This window comes from Propithecus coquereli, unplaced genomic scaffold, assembly GCF_000956105.1.
Source record: "Propithecus coquereli isolate 6110/MARCELLA unplaced genomic scaffold, Pcoq_1.0 Scaffold13, whole genome shotgun sequence".
In the NCBI taxonomy this organism is placed as follows: domain Eukaryota; kingdom Metazoa; phylum Chordata; class Mammalia; order Primates; family Indriidae; genus Propithecus; species Propithecus coquereli.
Window position 1 is genome coordinate 807,224 of NW_012137191.1, and position 20,697 is coordinate 827,920.

General features: G+C 34.2%; 1 protein-coding gene across 2 annotated transcripts in view; it reads left to right on the forward strand.

Annotated features, from left to right (window-relative positions):
• RPAP3 (RNA polymerase II associated protein 3) overlaps nucleotides 1-20,697 on the forward strand; it is a 33,123-nt gene that overhangs the window by 1,142 nt on the left and 11,284 nt on the right. The window contains exons 2-11 of one of the 2 annotated variants that reach the window (XM_012638509.1): nucleotides 521-661; nucleotides 1,984-2,106; nucleotides 3,264-3,391; nucleotides 9,161-9,282; nucleotides 9,985-10,055; nucleotides 11,393-11,521; nucleotides 13,294-13,421; nucleotides 18,200-18,321; nucleotides 20,059-20,129; nucleotides 20,245-20,346. In XM_012638509.1, coding sequence (XP_012493963.1) covers nucleotides 521-661; nucleotides 1,984-2,106; nucleotides 3,264-3,391; nucleotides 9,161-9,282; nucleotides 9,985-10,055; nucleotides 11,393-11,521; nucleotides 13,294-13,421; nucleotides 18,200-18,321; nucleotides 20,059-20,129; nucleotides 20,245-20,346 — 1,137 coding nt within the window. The remainder of the gene's footprint in view (nucleotides 1-520; nucleotides 662-1,983; nucleotides 2,107-3,263; nucleotides 3,392-9,160; nucleotides 9,283-9,984; nucleotides 10,056-11,392; nucleotides 11,522-13,293; nucleotides 13,422-18,199; nucleotides 18,322-20,058; nucleotides 20,130-20,244; nucleotides 20,347-20,697) is intronic. The other variant, XM_012638510.1, reaches the window with a different exon arrangement.

A 20,697-nucleotide genomic window follows, 5' to 3' on the forward strand; every position in this document is an offset into this window, starting at 1 on the left:
AAATATGTAGAAGCGTGTGCATAAAAATAATATGTATAGTTATATTTTTAATGATATATTAATATACCATATTGGCATAAAAATGCAGATAGTACCTAGGTTCAACCAAATTTTTTTTAAGAGTATATTTAAATATGGCTGGGTTTTTCACACTGTACATGATATTGTGGAGGCAGTTCAGTTTACCTTTGTTCCACTGTTAATTCATTGTACTAAGGCTGAAGTTCAGGTAGTTTTTGAAGTTTCAATTTAGGATTATAAGTTAAAGGTATAATTAGAATTTCCCGGTAATACTTTTCTTGTGACTGAAGAATGTTCAACATTCATCAAAGGATGAATTAAACTTTATAATTACCATCATAAGTGGAGATGGTAAATTGGTATTTTTAAGCACTTGAAAATTAAATTTAAAAATTACTTCTTAACTTGAAAATACAATTTAGTGAGAATTTTAAACATAACTAGTTATATAAAGTGTAATAGAGCAGAGTGTGCAAAACTTTGTTTTTTTCCTCCCTAGAATTTACCTCCTATTCGAAATGGGAATTTTAGAAAAAAGAAGAAAGGCAAAGCCAAAGAATCTTCCAAAAATACCAAAGAGGAAAATACAAAAAACAGGATAAAATCTTACGATTATGAGGCATGGGCAAAACTTGATGTGGTAAGTTAATCTCGTCTTTTGCTTCTTGATAATTGAATACAATTTTCTTGTCGTTAGCTAATATTCATGGGTCAGATGAAAAATAATATAAAGTTCTTATGGCCTGTGTGTTTCTCTTGTAGACTATTTTATGTGCAATAAAAATTTAATTACATAGCCCTTTAGTTAACTAGGTTATTTTTTTTTTTCTGCAATCCTTTTTCAGTGAATGGTGGATAAAATAGCCAGGATTCGATTTGATTCGATTCAATTCTGTTTTCTTTTCTCTTTTTCCTCCCTCCCTCCCTTCCTCTTATCTTTCCTTCCTTTTTTTCCTTTTTGCAGAAATTGCTATTTATTTATTGCTACTTATTTATCCTGTGTACTCCAGTTTCCTCCACTGGTTACATCTTACTTAACTGTAGTACGGTATCAAAATCAGGAAATTGACATTGGTGCAATGTGTGTTTAGTTCTATGTCATTTATCCCATATGTAAGTTTGGGGAACCAGCACTGTAATTAAGATAAAGAATGCCACATCACCACATTCAATGAAACTAAGCATAGGTTTTGTTTTTTCTTTTATCAACAATTTGTTTTTTCTTATATAAATAACTTAAAATAGTGTGTTAAATGGAAAAAGGATTTTGTTTATATAATGATTAAAGTTTGTGTATAAATGAGTTTACTGAACCCTAATGCTTATTGATTTAAAATATCTTACTAAAATTATCCTTTTATTGTATATAATAAAAATATGATTTTTACACATTCTTGTGGGGTCTCTGAAATTGTTTATTACCATAAAAGAAGTACGTGTGAGTCAAAAGAGATTGGGAATTACTGGACTAGCATATTATATTTTTTCTTCAGTAGAGTCAGCTATATATTTTGGAATGTACTGAGAGACAGTATAACATAGTGATCGAGAGCTCAGATTTAAAACGAGAGCCCAGATTTAAAAAAAAAAACAAACCCTTTCTCTGCTTACTGGGTGCTAATTAAATCATTTTAGGGTTATTCGCAGACTGCTCTTAAGTCAAGCCATAATACCTCACTGCTAATAGTTTGTGATTTAGGGTGATTTGTAAACTCTATTAACTTAGCTTACTTTATGAGTTCAGAGTCAGATTCTTTAAGTGGTTTGGATCCTGGTTATTTAAACAAGGGCACCTTTTTCTTTGGATATGATCTTAACAATGACAGATTATTTGGATTGCTTTCGTAGGACTACAGGTCCTTAGAGTTAACAATTTAAGTTTTTTTGAGTGTATTTTTTTATGTCTTTTTTAAAAAAAAAATCATGTAATTTTGAGCACTGTTCTCCTACTTTTGATTTCAGGACAGTATCCTCGATGAGCTTGACAAAGAAGATGGTACCCATGATTCTCTGTCTCAAGAATCAGAGTCAGAAGAAGATGGGATTCATGTGGATTCACAAAAGGCTCTTGCTTTAAAAGAAAAGGTACTCTTTAGATTAGCTTTAGATACTTTCAGGTAAGCAGGATATGTAGAAAATCATGTGGTTCCTAAAATTGCTTGAACATAGTTTAGGGAGTGTTCAAACTATGTTGTTATAGGCTGTATCCCTCTTAGGTGGCATTATAGCATAATGGTTAGGAGTACATGCTCTGGAACCAGATTACCTGGATTCAGATCTGTGATAAGTTCTTTAACCTGTTTGTACCTTAGTTTTCTCAGCTGTAAAATGAGATTAATAATATTTCTAAGTCTCAGTGGGTTGCTGTGATTATTAAGTGAATTATTACATGTAAAGTGCTTGGACTGTACCTGGAGTTGTTCCAGGGTTTTTAATAGTAGACTGAAGTAACTTGAAATTAGTGTGTGATTATTTGCATAAATATTAAATTCCACTCCTTCATGTCACAGGCCATCTCTTTGAGGGATGCCTCATTATTATAAAACCAGTTATATTGCTTTCACAGAGGTGTTAACTGTTTTCAGATTAGACTTCATCTTGATGCGTTTTTTGGGTTACATTTCTGTGGGTTGGTATTGTCAATAAAAAATACAATGCTGGATATTTTATTCATTTTTCTGCTGGGGTTCTTGGGTTGTGCCCATACAGTGACTATATGCAGTCAACTCTTGAACTATATGGGAGTTAGGGGTGCTGATTCCTCATATAGTCAGAAATCTGCTTTTAACTTTTAACTCCTCCAAAACTTAACTTCTAATAGCCTACTGTTGACTGGAGCCTTATGGATAACATAAATGGTCAAATAACATATATTTTATATATTATAATGTATTATATACTGTGTTCTTGTACTAAAGTAAACTAGAGAAAAGGAAATGTTATTAAGAAAATCATAAGGAAGAGAAAATATATTTACTATTATGGGAAATTGGATCATCATAAAAATCTTCATCCTCATTGTCTTCACGTTGAGTAGGCTGAAGAGGAGGAGGAAGAGGAGATTTTGGTCTTGCTGTCTGAGGGGTGGCAGAGAAGGTAGACGAGGTGTAACTTTTATTATGCAATTGGGTCCATTGTATAAATGGACCCACACAGTTCAAACCTGTGTTGTTCAAGGTTCAACTGTAGTGAATTTCAGCACTTGTGAAAAGACCATTTTTGTTGTTTCTCTTTTCTTTCAGGGCAATAAATACTTTAAACAAGGAAAATATGATGAAGCAATTGAATGCTACACAAAAGGCATGGATGCCGATCCATATAATCCTGTGTTGCCAACAAACAGAGCATCAGCATACTTTAGAGTGAAAAAGTAAGGAATTTCCATAATGTGTGTGCATGTCTTATGTGTATATGGAGACTGGTGTTTATTTTTATTTTTATTATTTTATTTTTTTTGAGACAGAGTCTACTCTGTCGCTTGGACTAGAATGCTGTGGCATCCGCCTAGCTCACAGCACCTCAAATTCTTGGGCTCAAGTAATCCTCTTGCCTCAGCTTCCGGAGTAGTTGGAACTACAGGCGTGTGCCACCACACCTGGCTAACTTTTTCTGTTTTTAGTAGAGATGGGGTCTCACTCTTGTTCAGGCTGGTCTCGAACTCCTGAGCTCAAGTGATCCTCCCACGTCCCCCTCCTAGAGTGCTAGGATTACAGGTGTGAGCCACTGTGCCCAGCCTGGAGACTGATTTTTAAAAACATCTTTGGTGATAAAAGTGTGTTGGACAGATCGAAAATATATTGCATTTTTTTTCAGCTGTAAATTCTTATAGCTCACTCCTTTTTATTGAGTTATTTTATTTAAACTATTCAGTGCTCAAATCATATTCCCATAGCTCACTTTACTGAGATGTTCCTCTAAAAATCAAGTTCTTTACCTAATTCATAAAAGTAAAAAAAGTTAATTGGATATTTTTAGAAATTAGTATCCCTCCATTATTTTGAAAAACCATTTATCCACCATTTGATCTAAAGAACTTTCATTATGGTAAACTCAAAGTACGTTTCAATATTTATCTTAAAGTCATACTGACTTTTGAAATATGTACCTAATAATGAGGAGCATAAATATGGTAGCATTTTGCCTTTCTATGACAGATAACTGACCTATGAGGATTTTTTTAAAAAGACACCATCACAAAAGACATTTTTACTGTCTTAATTATTTAGAATTACAAATTATATTGGTGTTGAGTTTTTGCAATTTAAATGGCATATTTTTAGGTCTTTGAAACTTAGGATATTAATAGTCTTACAAATTAGGGGAATATTTACATTTTGTAATATTTGATACCTAATTTATGTATCATACGTAAGTTACGAAGAATAATTTTAAATAAACCCACATAAAGCAAGCCCCCCAACTTAAGAACTAAAGCATTACTATTATTTTTGAAGCTACCTCGATGTTCCTTTTCATATCCGTCTCTTGCCTCCTTCCCAGTTAATCACTAACTTGAATTATGTATTTATCATTTTTTTATTAAAAAAGGTTATTATATATGTATATAACCCTAAATAATGTATAACTTATTTTTGAGCTTTAAAAGTATATCATACTGTATGTAGTCTTCTGTGGCTCACATATTTCTCTGAATATTATATTTCTATGAATCTCTTGTTTTGCTTCATATAGCTGTAGAGTACTCATTTTCACTGTTATATATAATTCCTTTTTGGGAACATAACACATGTATACATTCACTTGTTGCTGAATTGTTGGTTGGTTCCTTTCTTTCCCCTTCTTCCCTCCCTTCCTCTCTCCCTCCCTACCTATCCCTCCTCCCTCTCCCTACCTCCTACACTCTGTTCTTTCCTTTCTTATTTCAGTGATGCTCTGAACATTTTTGTACATTTTTGGTGTTGGGTCATAAGGTGTGCAGATGTTTAGGTTTACAGTGGGATGAACAGTTGTTACACAGGTAGTTCTACAAGTTTATATTTTCATTAGCAGTGTGTAAGAAGGCCTATTTTGTACCCTTACCAACACTGGTATAATTGGGCTTTCTTAATTGTTTTCAATCTAGTGAGTATGAAATGGCATTTCATTGTGTCTTAATGTGCATTTCCTAATTATTAATGAGGTTGAGCATCTTATTATATGTACATTCACCAGTTTTTTTTCTGTGATATGCCTATTTTGTCCTTTGGCCATTTTTCTGTTAGGCTGTTTTTCTATTGATTTTTACTAGTTCTTTATTATGGATACTAATCCCTTGGTTATTATTCCTAATATCATTCTTCTCCCACTTTGTAGCTTATCTCCTTGTCTGTCTTTATAGAATCTTAATGACAGAAATTCTTTAATATATTTCAATTTGATTTTTTAAAAGATAAGCATTTTAAAAAATGACTTGATAAAAGTATAGTTTTCTTCTTGAGCTCATTATAGTTTCCTATATTTTCTTCTAAAAATTTTTAAGTTTTACTTTTCCCATTTAGGTCTCTTCACATATACTGAAGGTAGGATTCCAATTTCATATTTTCCTGTATGAACATATGACTATCCCAGTTGTTCAGCCTTATTTATGGAAGAGCTATGCTTTCGCCATGGATCTGCAGGGCCACAATTGTCATATGTCAAGTTTGCATGAATGATTTTCTCGTCTCTCAATTCTTTTCATGGGTCTATTGCCTATCTCTACATCTGTTCCACACTATCTTTAATTACTATAGCATTATAATTATAATAAGTCTTGGTATTTAGTCTAGGGCATATTCTCCTACCCTACATTCTTCAAAAATGCCTTGGGTATTCTTGGACTTCTCATAAATATAAATTTTAAAATCATCATCTCAAATTCCTTGAAACATCCTGTTGGGATTTTGATTAGAATTGCATTGGATTTATAGATCAGTTTGGAATTATGTTATTATATTTTTGTGCCTTTCAGTTTGGAATTATATTTTTGTGCCTTGTTATAGATGAATATGAAATATTCCACTTACGTTATCTTTAATGTCCTCAAAAACGGTCTTGTAATTTTTTGTATCTATATCTGGTAGTACATCTTTGCTAAATTTTTTTTTTTGGTCTATAATAAAGCAGCCACTTTGCTAAACTTTCATTATTTCTAGGAATGTCTCTAGATCGTTATGAGTTTTCTGTGTAGACCATCATGTCATCTGAGAATAATGTCAGTTTCGTTCCTTTGTTTCCAGTCTTTTTACCTTGTATTTCTTTCTTGCGAAACTGCATTGGTAAGGACCGCTAGTACATTGCTGAGAAAAAGGAGTGATAATCGGCATTCTTTGCATTAAAGTGAATGCTACCAATGTTTCACCATTAAGAGTTATAGGCATACCTCACTTTATTGCATGTTGCTCTATGTGCTTCACTGAGTTTTTTGCAAATTGCCCTACATGGAGCAAGTCTGTTGGCACCATTTTTTCAACAGCATGTGCTCATTTCGTGTCTGTGTGTCACATTTTGGTAATTCTCACAGTATATCAAACTTTTTCATTATAAGTATATCTGTTGTGATAACCTCTGGTCAGTGATCTTTGATACTACTGTTGTAATTGTTTTGAGGTGCCATGAAGCATTCCTGTATGTTACAGTGAACTTAATTGATAAACGTGTGGGTTCTGACTGCTCCACTGACTGGGTGCTGTCGTATCTCTCTTCTTCTCTTTGGGCCTCCCTATTCTCTGAGACACAGTAATATTGAAATTAAGCTAATTAATAACCCTACAGTGGCCTCTAAGTGTTCAAGTGAAAGAAAGAGTTGCATATCTCTCACTTTAAATCAGAAGCTAGAAATGATTAAGCTCAGTGACAAAGGCATGTTGAAAGCTGAGACAGGCTGAAAGCTAGGCTTCTTGTGCCAAGCAGTTAGCCAAGTTGTGCAAAGGAAAAGTTCCTGAAGGAAATTGAAAGTACTACTATAATGAACACATGAGTGATACGAAAACGAAACAGCCTTATTGCTGATATGGAGAAAGTTTTATTGCTCTGGATAGAGCAAACCAGCTATAACATCCTCTTAAGCCAATGCCTAACCAGAGCAAGGCCCTAACTCCAATTCTCTGAAGGCTGAGAGAGGTGAGGAGGCTGCAAAAGAAAAGTTGGAAGCTAGCAAGCAGAGGTTGGTTCATGAGGTTTAAGGAAAGAAGCCACCTCCATAACATAAAAGTGGAGTGTGAAATAGCAAGTGCTAACGGAGAAGCTGCATCAAGTTATCTAGAAGATCTAGCTGGGATCATTGATGAAGGTGGCTGCACTGAACAACAGATTTGACTGTAGATGAAACCACCTTCTATTGGAAGAAGATGCCATCTAGGACTTTTCATAGCTAGAGGGGAGAAGTCAATGCCTGGTTCAAAGGACAGGCTGACTCTCTTATTAGGAGCTAATGCAGCTGGTGACTGTAAGTTGAAGCCAATGCTCATTTACCATTCTAAAAATCCTAGGGCCCTTAGTAATTATGCTAAATCCATTCTGCCTTTGCTCTATAAAGGGAACAACAAAGCCTGGATGACAGTCACATCTGTTTATAGCATGGTTTACTGAATATTTTAAACCAACTGTTGAGACCTACTGCTCAGAAAAGAAGATTTCTTTCAAAATATTCTGCTCATTGACAATGCACCTGGTCACCCAAGAGCTCTGATGGAAATGCACAAGGAGATGAATGTTGTTTTCATGCCTGCCAACACACCATCCGTTCCCACGGAACAGAGTCATTTTGACATTTAAGTCTTCTTATTTAAGAAATACATTTTCTAAGATTAGAGTTGTCAGAGATAGTGATTCCTCTGATGGATCTGGGCAAAGGAAAGGAATTACCATTCTAGATGCCATTAATAATATGGTTCATGGAAGGAAGTTAAAATATCAGCATTAATGAGAGTTTGGAAGAAGTTGATTCCAACCATCATGGATGACTTTGAGGGGTTCAAGACTTCAGTGGAGGAAGTAACTGCAGTTGGGGTGGAAATAGTAAGAGAACTAGAAGTGGAACCTGAAGATGTGACTGACTTGCTGCAATGTCATGATCAAACTTGAGGAGATGAGGAGTTGCTTCTTACGGATAAGCAAAGAAAGTGATTTCTTGAGATAGAATCTACTCATGGTGACGTGCTGTGACTACATAACCTCCCACTGCTAAATATGACTGGCTTTTATTTATTTATTTTAAGACTAGTCAAGCGTAGTAGTGAGAAGGGGGAAAGAAGTAGAACAAGGAGTTCAATCTGTAACTGACTGTGAACAATCAAGTGAGATAACTCACTACCTTCGGACCAGCCTTGAGTGGCTTAAAAAAAAAAAAGAAATGCTGTGAATATTATTGAGATGACAACAAAGGATTTTAAATGTTACATAAACTTAGTTGATAAAGCAGCGACAGGATTTGAGAGGATTGACTCCAACTTTGAAAGAAGTTCTACTGTCAGTAAAATGCTATCAAACAGTATTGCATACTACGGAGAAATCTTTTATGAAAGGAAGAGTCAAATCAATGTGGCAAACTTCATTGTCTTGTTTTTAAAAATTGCCACAGCCATGGCGACCTTCAGCAACTGGTAACTACCCTGGTCAGTCAGCAGCCATCAACATCAAGGCAAGACCCTCCACCAGCGAAAAGATAATGACTCGCAGAAGGCTCAGGCGATTGTTAGCATTTTTTAGCAATTAGTATTTTTAAATTATGGCATGTACATTTGTTTAGACTTAATGCTATTGCACACTTAAGAGACTATCGTTTAGTGTAAACATAACTTTTTATGCATTGGAAAACCAAAAAATTTGTATGACTTACTTTATTGTGATGGTCTGGAACCAAACCTGTAATACCTCCAAGGTATTCCTGTATTGCTTTTACTAGGCTTAATTAACCAAAAGGAGGTAGAAAACATGCCTTCAATTGGGAAATAAATCCCTTTTTCATAAATTTCGGAAGCAAATTTTGAAGTTTTGATTTAATAAATGATTTTTTTTAAGAGATGAGGGTCTTGCTGTATTGCCCAGGCTGGTCTCGAACTCCTGGTCTCAAGTGATCCTCCCACCTCTAGGTTCACACCACCATGCCTGGCTAATAAATGATTTTTACTTCATTTATTTTAATTTTTTTAAATTGCAGATTTGCTGTTGCTGAGTCTGATTGTAATTTGGCAATTGCCTTGAATAGAAGTTATACGAAGGCTTATGCCAGACGAGGTGCTGCTCGATTTGCTTTGCAAAAATTAGAGGATGCCAAGAAAGGTATTTTCCAATCATCCATTATCTAAAAAATTTTTTTAACAGTTTAATCTAACAAATGGTATACAGGGAATAGTAAGTAATCACAATTTCTACTTCAAAGAGCTTTCTGTATTTGAACAAAGCTCATTTTTGTAGTTTAAAAGATATCTTGATGTTTTGGGAACAAATGCCTTATTTGCCTGCAATCAGTCCTTAGTTCAGATTCTTATTCTTTATTCTTATACCTTTATTTAATGTACTAGATGTGTGACCTGTATCTTTTCTGATTTTCAGTTTCTCATCAGTAAAATAGGGATTAAAACATCTTGTTAGCATTTGTGAGGCAAGAAGTAAAGCTCTTAACATATTTTTATGTATTTTATGTAAATTAAGCCTTCTATTATTCCATAAAATAGGTTTGTATATTTTAAATCACAAAATCTGAATGAAGCTGATATTTGATTGGATTTTGCTGCTGCTTTATTTTATGATGTACAACTTGTGATAACGAGTATTCCTGGGGCTGGTGGAAGAAGGTGGTTTGTCATAAGATTCTGTCTGCCCTGGAGGAGAATGAAGAAAGTCCAGTAGGCTAATGTTAGTGTTTTTCCTTTATTTTACTGTAGGACAGATGCCTATTTTTCATGTGATTAATGATTATTGTTTTGCACAGGTTTTGTAATATCTGTCTTTCAAAAATTGTTTATCTTCTATTTTCCTTAGATTATGAAAAAGTATTAGAACTGGAACCAAATAACTTTGAAGCAACAAATGAACTCAGGAGAATTAATCAGGTAAACTATTGTTATTTAAATTAAGTTTATCACTTATTACCTTTATTTAATGAACTAGCTTATTTTTGTACTATAAATTTCTTTTTTTTTTTTTTTTTTGAGACAGAGTCTTACTCTGTCACCCAGGCTAGTTTGCTGTGGGATCAGCCTAGCTCACAGCAACCTCAAACTCCTGGGCTCAAGTGATTCTCCTGCCTCACCCTCCCAAGTAGCTGGGACTACAGGCATGTGCCACCATGCCCGGCTAATTTTTCTATTTTCGGTAGAGATGGCGTCTTGCTCTTGCTCAGGCTGGTCTGGAACTCCCGAGCTTAAGTGATTCTCCAGCTTTGGCCTCCTAGAGTGCTAGGATTACAGGCGTGAACCACCGCAGCTGGTCTGTAGATTGCTTAATATAGAGATTTTCTAATTTTAATTCTTTGTACTATAGAGCTTTACTAAATGAATTTGTAAGCTAGAGATAGTGTAATGGTATTTAAAGATCCTTAATTGATCATTTTTAAAAGTTGGTTGAGATCTTTAGAACTACTGCTTTACTTTTTCCTAGATGACAGAATTATTTTTTCTTTATTCCACTGATTTTTCTTTTTTGGCATGTGCACCAATTCCTGTACTAAACTTTGGCATATTTCTTTGATTTTTTTTACTTTTTAGTTGCTCCATCTTTATAGTTTGTATCTTAGCAAAAACAATGCTGATTTTGTGACAGTAGAAAAATAGTTAATACTTAAATATAAAATTAATTGTCTAATGATGCTGAGAAATTACATATTCTTTTACTTTGCCTTTAAATCAAAGTTATAATCATTTTGCCATTGTTGAAATATTGAGAAAAAAATGACAATGCTTGTGGAAAATCTGCTTTTAAGTATTACCATTACTTATTGCACATAAAATCTGTTGGTAAGTATATCCACTTGATTATAATTATGAGCTGTATTATCTTGTGTAATTTTGTATTTTGTCTTAGATCAAATAATGACTGCGAATGTTAAATTTGAGAAATTTGGTATGTGATCTTAATTAACTGTTTTATGTTTGAAAACAGCTCCTAGAACAGTGCCTGGCCTATGTAGAAATTTTATTTACTGAATGACTACCTTTAGTAGATACTACTTATTTTAATTGAAATAAGAAGCACATTAAATTTATTATATGCTTTTTTTGGTTTTTACTTTAATAAGTACAAAGATTTGGAATTAGAGCAGAAAATGTTATTTCAGTTATTAATTTGAAATGTGGCAGAAATTCTGATGCACGTAATTTACATTTTGAAGTCAAATATGTTTGCATCTTGCATTACTTGTTTTATTTTAGCTGACTGCTATGTCTCCTAGGCTTTAACATCCAAAGAAAACTCATATCCAAAGGAAGCTGACACAATGATTATTAAGACAACCGAAGGGGAGAAAAAACATATTGAAGATCAACAGAATAAGCAGCAGGCCATTTCAGAGAAAGATCTGGTAATCCAAAGGGATTCCAACATATAATGTATATGTTTTGCCAAGGGTTTACTCTTGGTTTCTTTTCTTTTTTTTTTTTTTTTTGAGACAGAGTCTTGTTCTGTCACCCCAGGTAGAGTGCATTGGCATAATGGTAGCCCACTGCAACCTCAAATTCCTAGGCTCAAGCTATCCTCCTGCTTCAGCCTCCCAAGTAACTGGTACTACAGGTGCTCACCATGACACCCAACTAATTTTTCTATTTTTAGTAGAGACGGGGTCTTGCTCTTGCTCAGGCTGATCTCGAACTCCTGAGCTCAAGCAATCCTCCCACCTTGGCCTCTCAGAGTTTCTTATATATCAGTTAAGTTCTGTCTTCTCTAATATTAAATTAAAATTAAGAATTCTTGAGTAGTAACTGGAAATTAAATACACTAAAACTTCTGTAACCTACCAGTTAAAATTTGAGTAATTGATGACTTAACACCATAAATTTTTTAAAAACATAATTTTAGAAGGCCGGGTGCGGTGGCTCACGCCTGTAATCCTAGCACTCTGGGAGGCCGAGGCGGGCGGATTGTTTGAGCTCAGGAGTTCGAGACCAGCCTGAGCAAGAGCGAGACCCCATCTCTACTAAAAATAGAAAGAAATTAATCGGACAACTAAAAATATATAGAAAAAATTAGCCGGGCATGGTGGCACATGCCTGTAGTCCCAGCTACTGGGGAGGCTGAGGCAGAAGGATTGCTTGAGCCCAGGAGTTTGAGGTTGCTGTGAGCTAGGCTGACGCCACGGCACTCTAGCCCGGGTAACACAGTGAGACTCTGTCTCAAAAAAAAACAAAAACAAAAAAAAACATAATTTTAGAAACATTTAAGTTTAGGGAGCAGATAGCTTTTGAGTATTTTAACATATATTTACATATGCATAATTATAAATTTAACATAGAAATAAATTGCAATCCATTCCTACAATGTACTTTTTTTCTTTAATTCACACCAGACCGTTTCAGATCGGAATTCCTTTACAAATCACGAATTGAGATTTAATTTAATGTATTTATAGCCTTTCCTGGACCCACAAAGGATTCCTAATAAATATGTATGAAATGATTATTGATTGTGATATATCTGACTCTGATTAAAAATAAATGTTACAGTGAAATCAGGTATACAGATTCCAGTACAGTTTAATTTATCTTATATTTAGGTGTGTTAATGTTACTGAAGAATGGGCTGTATAATTCTGGTACTATGGTCTTTTACAAAAATTGAGTTATGAAATTCTTTTGTGCAGCTTCTAATATAGTTAAACATATGTGATATTTGGGCCTTTATTAAAATATGTTTTTAAATTTAAGCTTTGAATAATATTTAATTACTAGAATAATGATGAATGCTGCAAAGTAATATAGTCGTACACATTTTTTTCTTTTTAATAGTGAAAAGAGAATAATGTCATTAAAAAAAAAACCCCAACTAATAGACTCTAAAACATGTCTCATGGACTAGATTTTTAACAATAAAAATGTACTTTACTGAAATAATATTGATGAATATCTCTGTAGTTTTTCATAAGATTTGAATTCAGTTTTTTTGCATAATTTTTTAATTAAAAAAAAAACCCCAACTAATAGACTCTAAAACATGTCTCATGGACTAGATTTTTAACAATAAAAATATACTTTACTGAAATAATATTGATGAATATCTTTGTAGTTTTTCATAAGATTTGAATTCAGTTTTTTTGCATAATTTTTTAATTCTTCTCCATACTTCTCTGCAAAATAATAGGGTAATGCATTTTTCAAAGAGGGTAAATATGAAAGAGCAATTGAATGCTATACTCGAGGGATAGCAGCAGATGGCGCGAATGCTCTTCTTCCAGCTAACAGAGCTATGGCCTATCTGAAGATTCAGAAGTAAGTATTAGTTACATTTTAATGCTTCTAAGGGTGAAAATTTACCATAAATTGGCATATTAGTTAGCCAATAAATTAAAATTTATATATTCTAGAGCATTTAAAATTAAATAAGAGAGAGGGAGGGAAAGAAAGAGTGTGTCTGTGGTATGTGTGTGTACCTGTGGCATAGTACCAGGCACATAGTAAATATTCAGTAAATGTTCTTGTTATATTTTCCCACTTTTAATAGTCTGGCACTATGCAATTTAACACTTTTTCTTTAGTTGCTTTATGTGTGTTCTGGATCACTGATTTAAAATTATTTTTAATCTCAGAACTCTTTGGGCAAAGTCTTATCTGAAGCATTTTATATACATATATATAAAACAAAAGGAAACTGCTGCCATTGAAACTGCTGGTTGATGACATACATAGCTGAAACTTGGTCCTGCGATATTAACTGGCTGTTTCTGGATGTGCCCTCGTTGGACAATCACTAGGATAATATCTGATGGCAGAAGCTATGACTTACATTTTTGTATATCTTGTAATAATATTTTATACACTAGTGGCAGAAGAGTCTGCAAGTGTTATAAATAGGGATTTGAAACTTTCAGTGCCATGAACCCCTTTAGCTGCATGATGAGCCCTTCTCAGGATATTTTTAAATGCATAACTATATTATTAGAATTACAAGGGAAATCAAGTCTATCAAAATATAGTTTTGAAAATATTAAAATTTGTGATAAAGTAATATATGTGCTTTTTTGTTAATATACTACAAAATGAGAAACTACATTTACAATACAGACAAGTTAAAGTTAAAAATTTTTTTAAGGACATGAATGTGAATATTTGGGGTGATCTTTGACACATCTTCCACATATTGTGGATAGGGAATACCTGGAAACAACATAGATGATTAGATTACCAGTGTGATCACATATGACGTAACTCTTTGGGATCTGAATATAACTATTAGGGGCAGAGTTGCCCAGTAGTTGGCCAGCTTTGTCACAGGAGTGTCTATAACCTGGATACTGCAATCATATGCAGATAGGCAGCAGGTTAAATTTATACTGTAATTCTGAAATAGTGGTGAGCATAAACAATATTTTGAGATATTAGTAACAATTATAATGTGATATGAAAATATCTGATTTTTATTGATGACATCATACGTAGTTTGTGGTCTAACATTTATATTTGAAAGAAAGCTAAATTTCATTTAAAGGTTAGTGAAAATAATGATGTAATTTTCTTCCCCTCCAAATTTTCAGATCCCCCCAAAGGATCTCAGGTTAGGAACTGCTGTCACAGAAGTACATTTTGATTGTATATTTAACCTTATTTAAACTAATAGACACCACTAGAGATATATTTTTTTGTTGATTAGTCAGAGTAAAGATCATTGCATCTCTTGCAAGCTTATGAAAATTTTTTTTTTGCTATTCAGGAATTATGCATTGGTTTGAAAATTTTAAGGCCTAGATTCTTTGCTTTGACTAATGGCAAGAATAATACCTTCTTATAGGTGAGAGATTATATCTGCACTTATGAGAGCTCTAATTAGTTGTATTAGTTTTATTGCTTTAGTTGATAGTAACATTAGTAGAGTATTTATCCCAAGTTAGCAGAGTATATTTTGAATTAAAAGAATGATATAACTCTTTTTTTTGTATCTCTTTCTAGTGTATCTTAGATTCACACTTATTATCAGAAGCTTTCTTCACTATATGGAGACTGTTACATATTACAGACTAGTTGAGGAATATAAAAAGGAACAACTCAGTCTTAGTTTAGGTAACCATCCTATACCTTGAGTTTCTACAAACTGTGTGTTAAATTAGCTGATGAGATTGACTGAGAGTGGGAAGGTGAGAACCAGCAGTGTAGTCAGTCTTACCTGCCAGTATATTGGGGTAGCAGTAACTAGAATTCACCTAGTTAGGCCAGTCAAGATATCTAGAGAACATGGTTTCTGGCGGTGATAGACTACATTAGTAGTTAGCCTGAGGGAGATCAGCAGGACATCCTTGAGTTACAGTAATTTACAGTAATGGAGTGTCTGAGCTGGCAAGTTGTGAAATGTAGCTTGGTAGATGGTTAGCTTCAGAAGATATGAAGAGGTAGGATAATAATCACAAATGGGGACAGAAGTTTTTAACAGGACTCTATTCTTTGAAGAGGATTAATCAAGAACAAATTTGGGTCTCATTCTTAGAGGCACTAAAGCATAGATTTAGAGGTAGGATAAGAAGAAAAGGACCCAATAATACTAGATACTAGATTTAAGAAACGGAGTGGAGGGTTGGTCACAAAAATAAGGTAGAAATTTGGTTCCTGGAACTGGAACCAGACTAGACTTGATTTAGTAGAAGGTTTAATGCTGATTAGGGGTGGGATGGATACTAGAGCTGTAGCAGAGCTAGGACAAGTAGACCTTAACTAAAAATCAGAAGAGAGTCAGGGGCTAAGGAGTTAGGCAGGGAGGATACTGTTTTCTGCACTAACCATCTCTATTATATTTATATTTTTGATTAGTTTGTCTTTTTCTCCCACCACCTAAAAGGTGTTTGTTGATGGGATTTTTCTAAATACAGTTTGCACATGGAGTGCATGAGGGACATTTAATAATTTTAAAGGACTTACCTGAGTCCATTGTCAAAGAATAATTATTTGTGTGGAAACTTCAGGTTTTTAGAATAATTGTGGGGTTTACTTGAGCTGTATAATAGAACATACTTTTTGAATATGCAATTAAAATGGCTTCCTAAATGTTTATTTTCTAAATTTTTTTTGAATTAGGGTGTTTGGAAATTTTCTTATTTACTTATTCAGCAAGCATATATTGAGCTAAAATGTGTCAGGTGTTCTGTTAGGCACCCTGGAAGGTATTAAGTGTAAAAATATTAAATATACAGTTTTTAAGAAACTTGAAGGTGGGAGGCAGAGACGGAAAAGGAGACCAATAATTATTAAAATACACTGTGATCATGCTATGAGGGACATATGTTATGGGAGTATGGGGCGGGCGGAACACTGACACAGATTGAGTCCAGGGAGGGAAATTCATGGGAAGCATCTTGAAATAGTTCAGACCAAACTGAAATCTAAAGGAGTAATAGGAGTTAGTGAGATGAAAAACAGATCGAGTGTCCTAGGGCAGGTTCAAACACATGGGCGTGAGATAGTTCATGGCACTTGCTGAAAAGCGCAAGTGGTCCATATTATAGTTGTGAAGCGGGGCACGGTGGCAGAGAGGAGGCCAGAGAGTCAGGCAAGACCCTGCCTTTGTGCTCTTTGGAGGAATTTGACTTTATCCTATAAAATGTAGGCGCCATGCAGAAAGTTACCTTGAATGGGGGAATAATATAATTGGATAAGCAGGAAATACATTGGGAGGGGCATGGACACACAGACATTCTCTGTCTCTTGCTGAAAAGTGAACTAAAGAAATCAGCGATGTTTAAGTTCATTAGAAATTCTGATTCTGTTCATGTGAGGTCTTGTTTTGAGTGTAAGATGGCATTCATTTAGGCCTTGGGGAGAATGTAATCACAGGATATTCTTTTTTTTTTTTAAAAGTCTTGTGAAACTTTTCAAACTTTCATGAAAGTAGTGTAATAAGCCCAGGTATCCATCATCTAGTTTTAATAAACCATACCTTTTTTGTCATACTTGTTTCAGCTTTTTTCTTCTGAATTATTATAAAGCAAATCACAGACATTGTGACATTTCACCCCTAAAGAAAAAGATATTTCGTACATAACCACAGTACCGTTATCACTCCTAATAAATTAACAATAATTCACTAATGTCACGTTCATATATAGGAGGATCTTAAGTTTTTTTGTTGTGCTTTTTTTTATTTTTTATTTTTTTATTTTTTTTTGAGACAGAGTCTCACTCTTTTGCCCGGGCTAGAGTGCCATGGCGTCAGCCTAGCTCACAGCAACCTCAAACTCCTGGGCTCAAGTGATCCTTCTGCCTCAGCCTCCCGAGTAGCTGGGACTACAGGGATGCGCCACCATGCCCGGCTAATTTTTTCTATATATTTTTAGTTGTCCGATTAATTTCTTTCTAATTTTAGTAGAGACGGGGTCTCGCTCTTGCTCAGCCTGGTCTCGAACTCCTGAGCTCAAACAATCCGCCCGCCTTGGCCTCACAGAGTGCTAGGATTACAGGCATGAGCCACCGCACCCGGCCTGTGCTTATTTTTTTTTAAAGCTCTTCTTAGCTCTTTTTTTAAGTCATAGAGTAGTATCCAGTCATTCTGAATTGATTGCTAGTTTCATGGCTGAGTAGAATTTATGCAAAGTATCAGATGCTATGCTCTCAGATATGTGGTAACTCCTAAATTTTGTATGGGTCATTTTTCTATGAGTATGGGATGTCTACTGTGGGTAAAGGTTAATGAGGTTTTATTGGAAAACTAATGTCAGTTAAAATGGTAATGCAGGACCTGTGCTTATAGGGTTGTAGAGGAGGTAGGCTGTCAGTAGTGGTATTCTTTTGCCTGCTTTACTAGTACTTTTCCATCATTAATTCCATTCTTCCATCAGACTCTCATCTGACTGTCCTTTAATCTAATACCTTTTCCATCCTTACCAAATGATTATAATCCAAGATTTAGTGTCAATAAAAAATTTAAAAAATAGTCCTTTCCCTCAAACACAAATTTGGGAGTTGGTAATTGAAATTATATGCAAGCTTTTAAAATTAGAAACATAGTTTATATGAAGTTTTTCTATAAGCTGCATTTTTCCAGTCAGTAATTTTGTCATGTTCAATAGATATGAAGAAGCTGAAAAAGACTGCACACAAGCTATTTTATTAGATGGCTCATATTCTAAAGCTTTTGCCAGAAGAGGAACTGCAAGAACATTTTTGGGGAAGCTAAATGAGGCCAAACAAGGTAAGACTTTGTAACAGCTGGCACTCATTCATCTTGATAAAACTCCCAAGTTTTAGAAGTAGAGATTTATATGGCATTCCCATGGTTCAGGGATACCAAACTTAAAAGAAGTATGTTTTCTTTCTGCAGTTTAGCATTAATAGGTTTTGGAGGAATGTGGCTTCCATAGTGTACCTGGTTACTTTTGCTTTCATAGCATACAGTATACTCTGGCTAATTACCAATCAAAATTAATGAAAAATTTGAATTATAGATGAAAAGGAAAAAGGCAAGTGTGGAAAGAAAAGGAAGGGAATCAACAGGTAGGCAATAGAGGGTAATGTGAGATCTGTAGTGATGTCCCTTTTTATTCTTAATACTAGTTATTTTTTTCAAGATCTTATCTTTTAGATATTCATTTTATTAGTCTTTTCAGAGAACCAACTTGATTCTTTTGTGTGTGTTTTCTTTCTTTTTTTTTTTTTTTTTTTTTTTTTTTTTTGAGACAGAGTCTCGCTCTGTTGCCCTGGCTAGAGTGAGTGCCGTGGCGTCAGCCTAGCTCACAGCAACCTCAAACTCCTGGGCTCAAGCAATCCACCTGCCTCAGCCTCCCAGGTAGCTGGGACTACAGGCACACGCCACCATGCCTGGCTAATTTTTTTTCTATATATTTTTAGCTGTCCAATTAATTTCTTTCTATTTTTGGTAGAGACGGGATCTCGCTCTTGCTCAGGCTAGTGTCGAACTCCTCAGCTCAAACGATCCACCCGCCTCGGCCTCCCAGAGTGCTGGGATTACAGGCGTGAGCTGCCGCGCCTGGCCTGTGTTTTCTATTTAATTTATTTCTGCTCTTTATTTTATTCCTTCAACTTTCTTTGAGTTTAATTTTCTGTTTTTATAACTTCTTGAGAGCAATCTTGGACAATTGACTTTCAGCCTTTCTTTTCTGATATGTGCACTTAAAATCTGGCAGTTTCTCTGTAAGCCTGGCTTTAGCTGCAACCCCTGAGTGTTTTTTTTAATTGTGGTAAAATAATACATAACATTAAATGTACTCTTTTAAATTTACCATTTTTAAGTATATGTTTCAGTGGCATTAAGTACATTTACATTGTTATGCAGCTATCACCACTATCCATCTCCAGATCATCCTTGATCATTCTAAAACTGTACACATTGAACAATAACTTTCCATTCTCTCCCCCAGCTCTTGGTAACCACCATTATCCTTTCTGTCTTTATTAGTTTGACTATTCTAGATACTCCATATAAGTGGAATCATACAGTATTTGTCCTTTCACATCTGGTGTGTTTAACTTAGCATAATGTCTTCAAGGTTCATCCATGTTATAGCATGTATCAGAATTTCACCCCTTTTTAAGGCTTGATAATATTTTATTGTTTGGAATTCTCTTAGATTCTCTTGGATTTTATCTTATATTTGGTGAGTTACTGTGTCATTTATTAACAGTGTGAGCTTTGGTGAGTTAGATGACCTCTAGGCCTCAGTTTTATCATCTGTTTTATCAGATGATATCATTAGTTTTATCATCTGGGGTTGTAGTGGGGATTACCTGAAAATTCATGTAAAACAACTAGAAATGGACTCAGTAAATGGTAGTTTTTCTTATTTGCTCACCTGTTTCTTTGTATCCTGAGTAAAACTTCTTGAGAAAAAAAGGGATAACTAACTAAATATATCTTGTTTTGAACTCTGTATTTTCACTACTTTGTAATTTTTTTAAAAATTCACTTTAGATTTTGAAACTGTTTTACTTCTGGAACCTGGAAATAAGCAAGCAGTAACTGAACTTTCCAAAATTAAAAAGGTAATATATTCTTTTCATGAAAATATGATCATATTTTCTGAAACATAAATACATTTATTTGTTGCATAATTAATTTGAATATTTTCATAGTTATGATCACAAATTTATTTTCAAGGAATTAATTGAAAAAGGAAACTGGGATGATGTCTTTCTCGATTCCACACAAAGACAAAACGTGGTAAAACCTATTGATAATCCACCTCATCTTGGATCAACTGTAAGCAAAGCACTTTTATTTTTTCCTTGCTACTTAAATATATTAATAAAATTGAAAACAGATTGTTGTGTTAATAAACTCTTAAAAGAAGTGCTGAAAGCTCTTCGTAGGGCCATTTTTTAGAATCTTTAAAAAATACTTCCTAGGGTTATTGACATAATAAAATTAGGGAAATTTCAGCTGTTTAGAGTTCTGGGGTAACTTTTTAAATGACTTTTAATTTAACACTATAAATTTAAATATATCTGTATAAATTATGTTAAAGGAATGTCAGGCAGTTTTACATTTCATAGTAACTTAATGTTTTTGTATTTTTATTGTTTTTGTCTGAGTTTGAGTTTTTTTTTTTTT